Below are 16,904 nucleotides of genomic sequence, written 5' to 3'. Positions count from 1 at the left end.
TGGGGTTAAGCAACAAACTTTCCCAAAGAAAGCACTTGTCTATGATAATGAAGTGTGACACACTTACCTCAAACTGTGTGACAGCAGCGTAACGGACCTCTCCTGCAGGAGTTGCATATTTACTTCTATAGAAGCCTTTCATTTTGTCATTAAGCTCCCCCACAAAGTCAATCTTCAACGTACCGGATCCTGAAGAAAGAAGAGGGCAGAAATGTGTTGTGCCGTTCATTCAGCTGCTGCCAAAAGTGAAGCTTGTTTTTGTCAACAGGAACTAAAAAACATGGCCATGTTTTCAACATTCAGGAGGCCAATGTGAAGTCCCCTTTACCTTTCTGAAGAGCGCTGGGAAACGACAGAGTGACTTTCTCATCCTCATTTTGATAGTTGAACCCCGTGGCATTAATTTCTAAATCCAGGGAGAAAAAGACATTAGCATATGCCAGGTCGGAGATGTTTTTGTTCTTTGAAGTACTCTTGTTTTCTAAACCTTGAAGAAGCCAGTAAGTGATTCGAACCAGTGTTGATTTCGTCGACTATAAGCAACATTATAAATGTAACTGTGTTGTTTTACATGCTTTTGCCTAATAAAAATTTCAATCAATCAATCAAGACTAAAGCTATAGCCTATGACGAAAAATGACTACCCTTTTTCACTGACGAAAACTAAATAAAAACTAAGCTACGATGACTAAAACTAAGACTGAATATATTGAAATTTTTGTCAACAAATAAAAACTAGACTAAAATGTTAGTGAGGGACTGGTGGAGAAGAGATCCAGTAGAACTAAAGGACAGGTCATTTTATGTTTGGTTGCGCTCGGGTGTTGCGCGCTGTAAAAAACAGATCTATAAGCTCACAACGTGTCGCGCTGCGACATGTTGTGAGCTTGTACATCGGCTATTTTCAGCATGCAACCAAGTGTAAAATCAGCCATTACGACGCCGCCAAGGCCCGCCAAAATACATTTTAGTCGACTAAATCAACTGTAGATTTAGTCGACTAAAATCTGATGATATTTAGTCGACTAAAACTAAAACATTTTAGACGGCTAAAATATGACTAAACTAAATGGAATTTGACTCAAAAGACTATGACTAAAACAAAATCAAACTTTGCTGTCCAAATCAACACTGATTCAAACCACAACCAATTTAAGGCAACATGCTCCATAAAAAGACATTACTGAATACTAATATCAAAATGCAAATAAAGGTTTCCTTCAACAGTCATTTGAAATGAAAGGTTAAACATAAAAGAACAAGAGGGTAAAACAAAACTCACTCTCACCTTCCCCTCCCTCTGCTGCAAAGGATGCTGTGATGATGTCAATATCCGCACAGTTCATCACAATCTGATTTGTGGCCAGTGTAACCTGTGAATATTGATCAAAGAAGAATGCACAAATTGCATTCAGATAAATCCAGCTATGCAAAGCAAGCTACTATCCCTAATTACCATCCTTCTGGATATGTTCAGCATTTTCTTTTCTTTTTTAAGGGTGTACTTCAATACTTCCTGGCCACTGAGCTTTCGCTTAGCTCACTGACGGGTGTCTCTAATCTGAACTGACTCGGATTGCCGAGATAGTGATCAGAGAACTTAGTGTAGGCTAAACTTACAGTAGCTCTGAATGGTTACTGAGATAATAGCCTTGGCATGCAGATAGAGAGACTGACTAATATAGTCAGCCTATGGGGCTTATGACTTCAACACAGAACACAATATGAAAGCAGTTCATGTGACTGGACCACTAACGTTGGCACACTTAAGCCTAATTTATGGGTCACATTTTTCAAGTGAAAATGTATTATTTTAGCCAAGTGACAACGTATGCATTAGATTAGACCTTAGATACAACCTTTTCAAGAGGACAGCCCCATAGCCCATTTAGGAAAGTGACATTTGCAGCCTGTGGCATTGCTGTTTAAACACTGCTGTTGTTTAGACACACATGTAGTGAACTTTCTGTCTTAAACAAAGGCAACAAAGCAGTAATTATAGCACACGTTGGCTAATGGCATGGTGCCACAGTGCTTGGGTTTCTCCTGGTCCATTGTGAGGTTCCTGGCTTTGTGTAAAGTGCTGGCCAGCAAAGGTATTATTAAAAACACTATTTCACGTCGGCATGACTGAAAAACAAGAGTATTTCACCCACACCTTAACTGATGTTCAGGAGCAATCGACCACAAATGCTCACTGCACGTTTAGAAGTCAAATCTCTCACCACCATTAGCTCGGTGTAATAAGAGACCCTTTACAAACAAGCACAGGTGTTGAGATTTGACTGATATGATATGTGCTCGAGCTCCGCAGAATAGAGCATTTTCCACAATGTCAGCACAAAATCAATGTATTGTTTGCTTGCGTTATCATCTGGCAGAATAGTCAATTATGTTTTTTCACCTAAGATACCATCACCATTTTTTGGTGATGGAAATTGCTTGTCAAAACCATATTTTGACAAGCAATTTTATCCACCCAGCTCAGTAAGTAGTAGATAATTCTGACTTCATTCATAAATATTCATAACTATTTCTTTAAAAAAAACACATGGGTATGATGTTAACCATGTTGCCATTTCATGAGCTGGCCAGCTTTCAGCACAATTGTGAACTGAGTGTGTGTGAGTGAAACAAGGTTAGTGAGAGAAGCGGAGTGAGTGACGTAGAGTGAGTGAAGCAGGATGAATGAATGAGTTACTCATTCATTCATCAAACGGCAGTGAGTGAGTGAGGCAGGCAGGGTGAATGAGGCAGGGTGAGTGAGGCAGGGTGAGTGAGTGAGTGAGGCAGGCAGGGTGAATGAGGCAGGGTGAGTGAGTGAGGCAGGGAGGGTGAATGATGCAGGGTGAGTGAGTGAGGCAGGCAGGCTGAGTGAGTGAGTGAGGCAGGGTGAGGCAGAGTGAGAGAGGCAGGGTGAGTGATTGAGTGAGGCAGGCAGGCAGGGTGAGAGAGGCAGAGTGACTGGGTGACATTTCCTTGCTGTGAGATTTAGTAAACATTAGCCGGCAGGCTTGCTACTCATCAAACGAGCAGGTGTTAACTGACTCACAATTAAATATGCTGATAAGTAACCGACTAGTAGTAGGCATTGCCATGCATAGGATTGACGCATTTGATGTTAGTCTTGAATTAATAATAGTGCACTGCAATCATGCAAAACAAAAAATAAACGGGCTGCTGAAATCCAGGCGTCGTTAGCCGGGGTAATGTCGTTGGTACTACGTGACAGCTAGCTAGCTGACATGATATGGCAAGTCTGCCTGCGGTCTAAATTTAAGGGAACTCCACGCAACTCCAACTAAACTAGACATCTCTATAACTTGCATACTACTTCACAATAACATTCACAGACATCAGCATTTCTGGTTCATTCGGGGTTTTGGATTTGTCAATCAGCCCGAACCTGTCAAGCCCCTTGACAACAAGAGCAGTCTGATACCATTAACTTTAGCAGTTAGCTGCCCTGGTACACATTAATAGCTCAGTTAGATAGCTTTGGCTAACACAGCTAGAATAAACATAACCAAGGCCGAGTCAGCGACGTCACAAGCTATCGGGGAAGCGCTCGTGCGCGGCGTGGCCCATTAAACACTTCCGCGCGTGCGGACACATCACCGACGCATCCTTGTGGATCTTCAATTCCGGGGCTAGCAAAGCGAGCAGTTAGCAATTCGCCGCTAGCAAGTCCGAATATGACAAATTAGCTAAGCAGCTAGCAGAGTAGATTACATAACGACGAAATCCCCGCCGTGCAGCGTCTAAAACATCGACCGCGTCAAAACAAACAAGACATTAAAACCGAGACACAACAAACGTACGCACCTCCACCGCCGCCTCCAGCTTGCCCTCGAACGTGAAGTCGATGAGGTCGGGCTTCAGGCACAGCCCGTAGTTGACGGGGTAGACGTCAGCGGGCAGCCGCACGAAGGGCCTCCTTTCGGGCATGGTGGTGGTGGCGTCTCTATGTTGGCTGGTGAAGACGGTGCCGTGGATCGCTCTCAGTAGGACGGTGAAGGTGGTGGTGGTGGTGGTGGCGGTGCGGGGTCGGTTGTTGTCGAGGAAAACGGGCTTCTTCTTGAACCGCAGCGCTGTGTTGTAGCAGGTTGTTGTTGTGAGTGTTTTCACTAGGAACGACCGTGTTGTTTGCGTTCGGCGGCCCACCAGACCCAGCAGCAACATAAAACCAACCCTCCTCCTTCACAGTGACACAGTCCTCCTCCTCCTCTCTGCTCTGCTGCACGGCTTTGAGTCTCTCTCTCTCTCTCTCACTTCAAATCCAAACAACCGATGTGAACTAGCGCCGACCTCCGAACAAATAACGTCATCGCGTCGCTCGGCGTGCAGTGTGTGTGTGTGTAACGACCGTGTGAATGAATATGCGTGTGATGTGAATAAATTGAATTAGCAGTGATTTCAAAAGGTGTGATTTATAGGATATACGCCACGGACCCCCATTTGGTGCGATTTGTATCGCTGGGACAGGGGTAGCTTTGGTCCACAGCGTTAGAAGAAGGTCTAAAGCTATGGACTACTAGAGATAGGACAGGGGCTGTAAAAATCTTCAAAGTTAACTCTGGAGTAGGTAAATAAATACAGACCCATAAGTGTCTACCATATTTCAATAATCTGTGTGTGCCTCTGTAATTTATTTATTTACTTATTTATTTATTTATTTCAGCAAGCAGCTGTATCATCACACACACATGCAGCAGCCTATTCTATTATTATTATTTGACGACTACATCAAACATGAGGTGGACTCAGGCAAATACTGTGGCATGGTCATGTTGGACCTCCAAACGGCATTTGACCAGTGGTGTGTTCTACCGTGTTACGCTGTATATGTACCGTGCAGAATCTTTTGGAAAAAAAGCATATTCAGTCTACTAATCATTTCATCCATTGAAAACGTGCTTGTGTATACCCACGACCACGCGCATGTTGTGCATGGAATGATTATCATATACCTCAGGAAAAAAAACTATAACACACCACTGCATTTGACACTGTAAATCACTCCATACTGATGGATAAGTTGAAGGCCATTGGTTAGTTCATCAGTGGGCTAGATGAGATCCTATCTGGAGGGGAGAGAACCCTGTCCTCCCAGTGAGCTGCGGTGCTCCTCAAGGAAGCATACTAGGGTCATTACTGTTCCTAGTGTACGTAAACGATATGCCATCAGCATGTGCGTGCAATCTGTTCTTGTTCGCCGGATGACTCGGCACTCCTGGTCTCGGACAAGGACAAATAGCAGGTTGAGGAGGCCCTTAGCTCTGAACTCGGTAGCATCTGCACCTGGCTCACTGATAACAAACTATCAGTACACCTAGGCAAAACTGAATCCAGATCGCTGGCGTAGCAGTTAGGGCACCTAGGCTATAATGTAGCCTGACAGCGAGTCGCGAGTTCGAGTCCCGATCCCGACGGCCTTTGCTGCGTTTCACTCCCCATCTCTCTCCCCATTTCCTGTCAGACTACTGTCCTATCTATAATGAAAGCATCAAACAACTGAATCCATTATTTTTGGGTCCAGAATAAACAAAGTGGGTGACAATGTCATCACAAGGAAAGATGAAATGACCTACCTGGGTTGTATCTTAGAGGGCAACATCTTAAGTGAACAAAAATTATAAGTCAACTAAAGAACAAGTTTTCTATTTGGGATCTCCTTGGTGGTCAGTAGGAACACACACTAGCAGGAGCACTCATCCAATGTCATGTTGACTATGCATGCACCTTGTGGTACTTAAGCACCTCAAAGGCAGACCTCTCAAAACAAACTGGTCAGGTTACTACTAGGCCTAGATAATGAGCAGGGGTTAGGTGAGTTCCTGGTGACCCAGAACTCACCTAACCCCTGCTCAATATGCTAGGGTGAGATGGCTCAGGGTAGAGGACAGAGTAAAGTAACTTGAAATGGGCCTGGTCTTCAAGATACACGAGAAAATAGGGATACCCATGTACCTGTCAGACTACTTCAACATTGTAAAAGACACACAGCCACAACACCAGAATGAGGCCCTCTGATCTCACTGAACCCAGTTTCGGCACAAAAATAGGGTCAAATTCGTTCTACTGCTATGCCACCAGAATGTGGAATGTGAAATAAAGTCAGTCCTTACCCTTCTTCAAAACCGCTCTAAAAGAGCACCTACAGGTGGCTGCAAATTGTAACTGGCCCCCGTAAAAAGTCTAAGCTTATCACCGGAAATGACCCCAATTCATGTTTGCTAGCATGCATTCTGTTATTTAAAACCCTCCTTCACATACTCAGGTTTAGATAACCAGCCGAACCAATGGTATTTCTTATGGGTTTACTTGTTTTTTATTTACTTAAGATGGCATGGGTAGCAGATGTAGTATGGTCTCTAGGTCTAGATGGTAGGAGAGAGTGTGTTAGATTGTTTCATTGTCACTGTTTGTGTTGTGCCTGAGGTCCCCCTTGAAAACGAGTGCATGCATCTCAAGGAGTTTATCCTTTTTAAAAATAATAATGATTAATGATAATAATATTGTTTGTCCTTTAATGTTATTATTTATTTGTATACTGTTATTACTAAAAATAATTAGTAATACTCAGTTGTGTTAATTGTTGTAATACTTTTGTTCCTTTCCACATAAAACAAGCATTCAACTTTATAAACACGCAAATGGAATGTCATTTCAAAAACAAAATTCACATCTTATGTCTTTGTTAAAGTGACTCTTTCTTTTTATACCTCTATGAAGTGACTCCTGCGCATCTGCTTGCAGAGTGGTGGATAGTGACGCTCTTGAACGCTACCGCTGGAAACCTACACAGACAAGATGGCGACGTCCATGCGGAGGGCGTTAGGAACCCTTCATCTACTGTCATGTAATACATTAAAGGTAAGGTTCTATTACTAATCAATGACAATGGTGGTGTATCTTGAGGTTTTGTGATGCTGGTTATTATCTGAAATGATATGTAACGGCATAGGGCTGATTACATCTAGAGTAACTGTTGTAACACAGGCTGTTATGGAATCTGGCTTCATGAACAACCGTGCATAATTGTCTGACAGTAGTAGCTTTATTTTTTATTGTTTTGCTCCTGTGACTCCATGCATAACTTTAAAACGTTTTTCTCTTTCGTAGAAAACCCCTACATATTTGCATGCCCCATAGCCCTGAAACATGACTGTCAGCGTCATGTGAACCATGGCTACATGCCCCAGTGATATTTGCATTGTTTTTTATTATTATTAATTAACCGTTTATTAGTTATTTATTATTTCAGCCATCACAATTCAAGCCATTCTCTCCTCCCTACTAGTCCCTACATTAATATCGTCTCTTGCATTAAGAGACAAAGATATAACCTTACAAATCCTCATGGCTATATAACGTTACAGGCCATCCTGCCTGGAACAAGTGCACATGATCAATTTCACAAATTAGTATTGCTTTTCATGTGAGTGAGTTCAGTTTTGTCTAATGCTGTCCTAGCTGCAAGAAACTCTTAGATCCTATTTTTAATATCTGGAATCTAGAGTTGCAATACCAACCCTTGACAGCCCATTCATCCAAACAGAAAAGTCTGATCTGATTGTATTAAACAACCTTGAACTCACCAACATTGCAGCTGTACGGAAAGCTTGGATTATCCTCTTTGTATCTGCAAGTCGTTTGTTCATAAAAATCTACCAAAAATCCATGTTATGATATGAGCTACTTTCTGTCAATAAATTCCGTGCAGGTGATTGTCTTTCTGAGTGTTGGAGTTTGGAAGCGCTCATTGGAAATCACTCAACTCTTTCTAAATGTCACATAATGCAGCAGGACGTTGCGTTTTTGAAAACGAGCGCTTCCAAACTCCAAACCCTTAAAACAATTATCACCTGCACAGAATGTATTGACAGAAAGTAGCTCATAACATGTCCATAGTGGATTTTTATGAAACAAAGTTTCTAAGTTTTCTGTAACAGCTGCAATGTTGGTGAGTTTAACGTTGTTTAATACAATCAGATCGGACTTTTCTGTTTGGATGTATGGGCTGTCAAGGGTTTGTATAGCAACTCTAGATGCCAGTTATTAAAAATAGCAACTAAGACATTGGTTCTCAAAGTGGGGTCCGGGGACCCCCAGGGGTACTTGAGGGAGTTCCAGGGGGTCCCCAGCTAATGATAGATTAGGAACCAAATTGACCCTTATGGGTCTGTAACTCAGAGAGTGTACAAATGGAACCAAATGAACCCTAACGGGTCCATTTGGTTCCATTTGTACACTCTCAGAGTTAAATTAGCATTGATTTTTATGATATAAATTGGGGTCCCAGAGATAGAAATGCCATTAAATGGGGGTCCGTAGACTAATGCGTGTCAAACTGGGGGTCCTTGAAATTAAAATGGTTGAGAATCACTGGTAGAGCCATAAAAATCTTCTCTTATGGGGGTCCCTGGCATATCTTTTCAAATGGGGGTCCGTGGGCTAATAAGTGTCAATTTGGGGGTCCTTGACATGAAAAAGTTTGAGAACCACTGATCTAAGAGTTGCTTGCGGGCGTCTAATGCTGTCCCATGGACCATGGAACCTCACAGCTGACCTAGAAGACATCTCTGTGCATGTCATGAAACATTGATTTACCTATTTATTTTATTTCAGAATTCAGAGGTGCATGTGCGGCATCCTCTCCCACTCATCTTGCCGGTGCGGACCAAGAAAAGATACTTCATTCCGCCGGCCGCTGGGGTGAAAGGGCAAGCTTCGGGAATCGGAGACCAGGAGGCCAAAGCCAAAGCGGCTGGTCTTGTAATAAGACAGCAGTACATAGAGAGGCCCATCAACATAGCCTGCACTGGTACAATACAGTTTATGCATCCGTACATATCCACAGTGTGACTAGGGCTGTCACGATTTAGAAATTTTACTTGACGATTAATTGTCGCTCAAATAATTGCGAAACAACAATTTTTAATTGCGTTTGTTCGTTGTTTGTTGAGCATTGGAACGTTATGAATAAAAAATACTTTTAGGCTTTGTGAACAAATGTGCACAGGTCATATATTACAATAATAAAAAATAACAAAAAAACATTAATAGTGGAAATAGCGATCTACAAGCTTGTTTTGGGCTTGTACATCTGCTATTTCCACAATCTTTTGAAAATGTTAGAAATGTTATAAACATTTTTCAACTTGGAAATGATTACGACGATTATACAAAAAATAATCGCGATTATCTCAAATAATTGCGATTAGGTGATAATAATGTAATAATTAGTCAGTGTTGAGTTGAGCTCAGTAACATTTTGAGGCTTTGAAGCAAATGCTGGTGAATCTGTAAGTTTGTCTCCTCTTGAGTCGCTATAGAAAGAAAGGTAGCTAAAGGGCCATTGCTTGGAAATCATTTTCTGTCAGAAACACATTCTGAGTTTAGGAAAATGACTGGTAATAATAACGACTAGCTAAAGCCCTCATTGATTTATTTGATGTACATAAATTATAGACCACATTTATGGTACCAGATCTTCAACAATCATTGCTCGGTGTAGGGCATACATATATGGTTGATCTGATTCTGTACCAAAAGCATATTGACTGTCTGTGGGTCTCCTCTCACCACCAGCGGGCATCTTCGACCCCTACATCCCTCCGGAGGGTGACGCCCGTCTCTCCACTCTGTCCAAAGAGGGGCTGAAACAACGCACCGAGCAGATAAAACAGGGTGCTGCCTCGCAACTTGCGTAAGATCGTTATTATCACAAATGCTCAATCTCTATTTTTGTTTTTTGTGTATGCTTGAATAGATTTTTTTTGTATTGATTTTTTTTTTGTATTGTCTTTTTGTTCCTGCAAGCAAAGATGCCTTTCAAATCTATAAATCTGTCAGCCCCTTTGACCGTTCTTAAGTTCAATGACACTTGATTTATTATGATTGTGTTTGTTTATAATCACATCGTGCAAAATCATGAATTCTTGTTTCTGCTCCAACAGTAACAGATTTCCACCTTGTTTACTTGGATATCAATCACCATTGCTCATCATCTGTTGCCTTTATTTGTGGTACCATAATCTAGGATGAGTGCTCTTGTGTAGAAACCTTTTTTGAGCTATTTATATCACAGTACAGTATAGAGTCAGAATCTAGCCTGTAGACATGGAAACCGAAATCCATAATGAACAAGACTGTACTCATTTCAGCGCAGACCGCCATGGCGCCACCCAGGCCTTACATGTCTCTCCACGTTGGTCTGGTTGAGGAAACATCACGGGGACACCCAATTGAATAGGTTTCTTCCTCTTGGGAACATGACTGTGCATAGCAAATGTTATGGCTGTATGAATAAGGGTACAGGAGATATGCTTATTTAAAAATGGAACATCTGGCCTGATGGTGGCACTAGAGGAAAGGTCATGGGGTCACCAAAATCAATAGGTTTCCTCCCAGCTTCCTTCTGGGAGTATGAATGTGTCACAGACAGACGGGGAAAAAACATACGTAATATCCTTGCCTGTGGCAATTAGTGGGCTACTGGGCTTATCAAGTGGACACCTCCTACTCTACAATGCCTGTAGGAAATGTAATCTAAAGATTTGTGTTTTTCCTTACTCCCCGCAGGATACGCAAGATAAAAGAATACGATTCTCATTTCACCACTAAGGAGTTCCCAGCACAAGCTCAAGAGACGTTCATTGAAGCTCACAATGCCCTGACACAGTAAGGCTCTGTCTCCTTGTTCTCTCACGTACAAATAACTCAGCCAACGCCCTCCTTTCCAGTGGTGTGACATACATTTAGTGTGCAAGAGGACATGGTCTATTTATGGGAGGGTTTATTTCAGTGAGAAATTTCTGATAGAAGTGAGACTCACTCGCTGTGCTGGTCAGAGAGCACACTCATCTTTTGTCTGGTGTAAAGTGTAATACTATTAAATTCTTATTCAATTTTATATTTACTCACAGTTATTTTTTATTGACATGTTTTAACCTTATTTTATATATATAAGGGTTTTCTATATCTTGAATTTATATGATTATCATAGCACTTTGTAACTCCATATTTTGAAAAGTGCTATATGAGTATAAAGTGATTGTTGTTATATGTTATATTATTATTACTCAATTTCCAAATACATTTTATGGCAGCAGTCAGATTGTAAACCGTTCTCTATCTCCGAAAGCCAGAAACTGGAGAAATAACTCTGTCATTGCAGTTTGGTACCATACAGTTAGTAGTACTTGTGTATGTCTCTAGGAAGACTAACCTCACCTGTTTGTGTGTTTCAGCTTCAACAAGGAGAAACTGCACTCGTTGGTGACAGAAAGGTGTTACCCTGTGAGTTGTCTGTTCCTCTCAGGGGAAATAATCCTTCCTATCATGTACCGGAGTTTAATCACTATTAATTACATTCTACACTTTAGACATTTGATTGGCATGTTTATCCACAGTGACTTAACATGAGTACAGGAGTTTTTACTCCTAGGCAATATTTAACCCCCCCCCCCCCGATCTCAAAATATTTAGTTCCAGGGACCCCCAGAAGCAAAGATTTTAGTTCAAAATGTGTATATATTCAAACATTTGCACACATTTTGGGCTTGTATATCTGCTATTTTTGAATAGCCAAAGACATCTGAAGTGACACAGATGCGTTACCGGATTGAATGGGTTAAAGTGTTGCAGTTCAGTTTGATTGCCACGCTGGCAAAGAACTCATAACCCAGATGCAGGACATACAGAATTGGTTCTGGTCAAGGTGCCACATTATGCAAATACTAGGGGACGAGCTGAGCGTGCTCTACTGTCAATAGATTGAGAAGGTCAGATGGGTGCAGACTCTCAGTGAACAGTCTATAGAAAGCTCACACGGTCAATTTTCTTTAGCAGCAGTCATCATGACAAACGGACGCGTTTCGGCTACTCAGGCCTTCATCAGCATTTACTATTAGTTGCTGATAAGTGCCCCCCCCCCACCCCCACCCCCTTCTCAGATTCCCTTTTTGTTTGTTTCTGCAAATATGGGGAACAAGAAAATATACTGACTTAAAAATTGATCCCAAAGTTGTTGCCTTTATTATGGTTTATCAGAACTGTTCATTGTTTAGGGCTTTGGGAACATATATATGAAGATACTGAAGCTATTAAAACTATAAATGCTATACCAAAGTAAGAACTAGCTTTGTTTTCATTATATGACGTACCTGTCCCATCACGTATCATTTTTAGACTGTACAGTAATAAAATAACTCAAGAGAGTGTACAAATGTAACCAACTGGAATCTTTTTGGTTACATTTGTACAGTCTCAGAATTAAATGAACACTGGATTTGACCCAGTGTCCTTAGTAGGCCTGTCACAATTATTACATAACCGTCTAATCGCAATTATTTCAGATAATCACAATTATTTTTCATAATCGTTCCCATGGTGAAAAATGTACACACATTTTCAAATATAAAAAAATCAGAAATAGCAGATCTACAAGCTTACAACGTTTTTACAAGCTATTTCTGCTATCTTTACATGTATAAAATTGTTAAATACGGCAATACTTTATTTGTATATTTAAGTTATTTGTCATATCTGCCCTGTGCAAGTTTTGATTACGAAGCCTAAAAGGCAAACAGAAATTAAAATGATGTTCCAATCTTCAATGCCAAACACAACAATTGAATCGTTAATCGCAATTATTTGAGAGACAATTAATCGTTAACTTAAATTTGTAATCGTGAAAGCCCTAGTCCTTAGTTTTGGTTTCACAATTTTTTTCCCTGCCTCCTGTCCAGGAAATGACTAGGGGAAACCGCTACAAGACCATCCGCTGGACATTCGTTGAGTCTCTGGAGCCGCCCAGAGTGGTCCACGCTCGCTGCCCGGACATGGTCTCCAAGGGCAACCTGTATGGCCAGGTGACCCTCCGCATGCACTCCAAACAGGTGAGATCAATGCAAAAATGTTGACTAGTTTCCGTATACCAGTGGTTCTCAAAGTGGGGTCTGGGGACCCCCAGGGGTCCTTCAGGGGCTTCAAGGGGTTCCCCAGCAAATAAGTTTAACCACTTTAGCCCTATTTTATACTTTGCTATCTACAAGCTCACAGCTTGAGCTTTTAGATTTTCTATTTTGTAGAATGATCTTATCTTATGGGGGGTCCCTGACACAAAATCATTTCAGATGGGGGTCCACGGTCAAATACATTGGGGGACCATGTCATGTAAATGTTTGAGAACAACTGCCGTATACAATCCTTTGGTTTAAATATTTGCTTCGAGGTCTTGTTCCATATCGTTGCTGTCAGGTATAAACCTATTACCTCCATATTTTAACTTTTTGTGTTTTTTCGTAAATTAATGCCCTTCTTGATCACACTACAGCGTCACAAAAGTAGCAGATATACAATCTCTGCGTTTTGAGCTTGTAGATCTGCTACTTGAATTTGAATCCTGAAAATTAACAGTTTTGGACATATGAGGTTTCCACCCGACAGAGACGATATACTTTTCTTTTCATCAGATAACATTTTCTCCGTCCAGCCTCCTCCAGCACCATTTTTAAGTGCGACACGTTCTTTACTTCTTTTTATAATTCTCGCAGCACTCAGCACCTCACAACAGTTCTTGGTGTGTGTTAACTTTTTCATTGGATGACAAACAGACCCTGGCCATTTACGACCGCTTCGGGAGGCTGATGCTGGGGAGCGAGACGGAGCCCAAAGACGTCTTGGAGTACTTGGTGTTAGAACGTCATCTCGTCAACCCATATGGCCGCTGGAGGATACACGGCAAGATCGTACCGGCCTGGGCCCCTGTCAAAGACCCCGTCGTCAAGGTAACCTTCAGCACTGTACACTTTGCCTTCAGCGACTCTCTTGAAGACCACCAAAGACCCCATGTTTTGTGTGTATGTGTGTGTCGGAGCACTTGCTGTACAACGTTGTTAAGCGTACCTGCGGGCATAAGCCTACTCGGGGATGGTGCAGGTTGAGAATGCATGCCCCACCAATTCATGCAATACCCGTTGTACTTGTTGTCAGAGTACCCAGTGCAGTGCCCACTACCATAAGAATGAATAATAATGATGTTCAAACGTTCATGTTTGGCCAATTTTGACAGCCCTAATATATATCCACATACCAATTTGCAAAAATGTGTACAAAATGAAGCCACATTTCTCTGCTGGAAACATGACCAGCACTTGAACTCTGTCTGAACTCTGACAAACAAGGAAATGGGGAATTCAGAAAACTATTTGATGCGTTGCATAATCGATTACTAAATATGTATGTCCCCTATTATGTTGACTGTGTCACTGTTTATCATAGTGGTGTGATTGACATTCATTACGAACAGGGATTATAGCTATGCATTGTTAAACGTTAGCAGTGTTTATGAAGGATAATCAACAACATTCTTTTACATCTTTCAGACGGTTATGATCCCCGGTCCAGAGCTCCAACCAGACGAAGAATTTGAAGCCCTCAACTACAAAGTTACCAAGCCAGAGGCTGTGCAGTGGAACAAATAATCCACCTAGGGGCACTGTTTCCCCCCATCTAACGCAGAGGGAAAACACCATGTTGGACTTGGGACTTTTAAAATGTATATTTTGACATTTTCCCATACATTTTCTGTTTTTCCACAAGCTGATTTTCTTTTCATATGTGTACTTAACAAAATGCACATTTTCCAGATCTACAGAGATTGTATGGTTTATTTCTGTGATGATGAATATATTGTTAATTTAAAGAATACAAAAATAAAATGCCTGTTGTTGTTTTTTCACTTCCATCGGTTTCAGTGAGTTTATATCAGAATAGTGTCCTTCATATACATAAAAAAAAAGAAAGACAGAAAAAAAGAAACAGTAGTCGATACATAGAAAAAGATCAAAAAGCTAACAAAAATCTTAAAAATGGATATGGATTCACATGACATTTGAGTTTTGGATTTGACAAAAAGATATAGTACATACGTTCCAAAAAAAATAATCACGACATGCAGAAACAGTCAAACAGATTGGTCCACTGACGGTTACATGAGGCGGTGCATAACAATGAGATCACTGCATAAACTGAGTGGGATAATGAGGCTGTTGTCACTAGCTGTATGTGGACTCAAAACTAAAATGAGATCCACCATTTGACAAAGATTAACATCTCTTAACAATATGGATATGATATCATTAAAGTGAAAGTAAGTGGTTTAAAAAAGATCTATATTGTGAGTGTGTGATCTCAGTGACCCCTTACCGAGTGTTCAGTAACGGGTCTCCCCGTCTCTCCAGCTCAACAAAATACATTTTCAGGTCAGGATACCCATTTTATTCAATCAGGAGACTCCGGAGAGAGAACTCAAACAGGATAAACAAGTGAAATTGGTAATTTCAGTAATTAAACAAAAAATGTTGAGCAGACGAATTTGAAGGTAATAAATGATTGTTGTGGAGTTCTGTCCTGATAAAAATGCTATCCCGACCTAAAAATATATTTTCTGTTTTCTGAACAGATGGGGAGACCCCAAAATTCAAACAGAAATTACGACTTCTGAACTCCTTAAAGTCAAGAGCAGGATACAGTATATTGGGTATATACTGTGTGTGTGTGTGTGTGTGTGTGTACTTATTTAACATATCTTCCCATGGTGATTTAGGTAGTTAACTTCATTGCCCCATATATTCGTGATTTCATAGTGATTTTTGTAGTTCACCTCATTGCTCCATATATCAGTGATTTCATAATACTCTTCTTTATGCTTACCTCATTGCCTCATATATCAACAATTTCATAGTGTTTTTTGTAGTTAACCTCATTGCCCCATATATCACTAGTTTCAACATCCTATGCATTGCATGCAGACAAGAAACAACAAAATACCACTTACTTACTGAAGGAATAGAAAATCAAGGATTATGTACAGATTTGCTCTATTGTAAGGAGTACATTTGAATCCTCTCCAAATAATGAATAAGGGGAATATGTTAATGGTGAATTATATATTATTTTTAGAATCCAATTTGAGCTTTCAAGGGTATTTATTCAGAAATGATAGGATGTATAGCCCCCAATAATTCATATAATTAAATTATTTAGCAAATTAGATGGAATGAGCCATATTGTGAAGCTAAATTACTATGCCCTTTATGGCCATGGTGTAACTAATTCTTAATCCAAACACCACTGACAGTGAATCTGGCATCCTTTGTTAACAAATTTGGTTAAATTTTTAAAACAATTAACATTCTTAAACTTCAATCAATATAAGTCTATCTATCTAGAAGTTCCACTCTTCAACAAGAAAAGTATGTAAATTACATGTAATATTTCAAGTCAACAGAATTGTCGTACCTTCCTACATTAATGCTCTTTATGCTTACAATTTCAAACTCGTTGCAGTTTATTTCCTTGTGTCTGCCAACATACAGTTTTTTTTTACTTAAGATTTTTGATCCACTGCTGGACTCATTGATCTGTTGCAATGGATCCAACATATTGTAGATGTCAAGGAGGAGCATAGCAGTTTTTAAAACTCACACATTCACAGAAAACAATTGTTTGAATTCAACAGGGAGCGGAAGCAGAAAGAAAAGGAACTGCATCTAGATGCCCTCTCAGATCCCAAACTATGGCATAGTTGCACCTACAAGTCAGTTTATTGTGCACAGGTATAAATATGCTGGTGGAGCAGTCTTTTCATAGCCTGGAAACCAGACAAATCTGCCATTGTAAAAACAAATTGCCCTCGGAAGATTTGGTCTGGTGCCGCTCAGTTGTGATTGGATTTCACTCCCTCCGAAGTAGTGAGGGACCAATCAGGGCCCAGTATGCAAATATGGGGGCAGGTTTATCACCAGAGGCATTTTTTTAATTCGCCCCTTGGAAATGCAGGTTCCACACAGAGATTCCAGAATAATATCTACGCAGTGATATTAGTCTGGCCA

General features: G+C 40.7%; 2 protein-coding genes across 3 annotated transcripts in view; one reads left to right on the top strand and one right to left on the bottom strand.

Moving 5' to 3' along the window:
- npepps (aminopeptidase puromycin sensitive) overlaps window positions 1–4,274 on the bottom strand; it is a 33,693-nt gene extending 29,419 nt beyond the window's left edge. Inside the window, exons 1-4 of one of the 2 annotated variants that reach the window (XM_084084907.1) lie at window positions 3,826–4,274; window positions 1,283–1,373; window positions 329–406; window positions 68–189 (exon numbers count right to left, since the gene is read on the bottom strand). In XM_084084907.1, the coding sequence (XP_083941033.1) occupies window positions 68–189; window positions 329–406; window positions 1,283–1,373; window positions 3,826–4,182 (648 nt within the window). In that variant the 5' untranslated portion in view covers window positions 4,183–4,274. The remainder of the gene's footprint in view (window positions 1–67; window positions 190–328; window positions 407–1,282; window positions 1,374–3,825) is intronic. The other variant, XM_084084908.1, reaches the window with a different exon arrangement.
- A 2,464-nt stretch (window positions 4,275–6,738) lies between these two features.
- mrpl45 (mitochondrial ribosomal protein L45) lies at window positions 6,739–14,753 on the top strand. Its single transcript, XM_084083695.1, has 8 exons — window positions 6,739–6,876; window positions 8,632–8,827; window positions 9,595–9,712; window positions 10,588–10,686; window positions 11,256–11,304; window positions 12,756–12,905; window positions 13,623–13,796; window positions 14,394–14,753. Exons 1-8 carry the CDS (start codon window positions 6,814–6,816, stop codon window positions 14,490–14,492), a joined length of 948 nt encoding a protein of 315 aa, XP_083939821.1. The 5' UTR covers window positions 6,739–6,813; the 3' UTR covers window positions 14,493–14,753.
- Window positions 14,754–16,904: the final 2,151 nt, after the last annotated feature.

Source organism: Gymnoscopelus microlampas, assembly GCF_963454915.1.
Source record: "Gymnoscopelus microlampas genome assembly, chromosome: 2".
Taxonomy (NCBI): domain Eukaryota; kingdom Metazoa; phylum Chordata; class Actinopteri; order Myctophiformes; family Myctophidae; genus Gymnoscopelus; species Gymnoscopelus microlampas.
Note: the sequence above shows the minus strand (reverse complement) of the source record. Positions and strands in the feature narration are given on the sequence as shown.

Bases quoted from the DNA above. Each gene is read 5' to 3' on its own strand.
- mrpl45 (XM_084083695.1), top strand. From the start codon at position 6,814: ATGGCGACGTCCATGCGGAGGGCGTTAGGAACCCTTCATCTACTGTCA. The intron at 8,828-9,594 runs GTACAATACAGT...TCTCACCACCAG, and splicing joins CATCAACATAGCCTGCACTG to CGGGCATCTTCGACCCCTAC. The intron at 12,906-13,622 runs GTGAGATCAATG...GATGACAAACAG, and splicing joins TCCGCATGCACTCCAAACAG to ACCCTGGCCATTTACGACCG.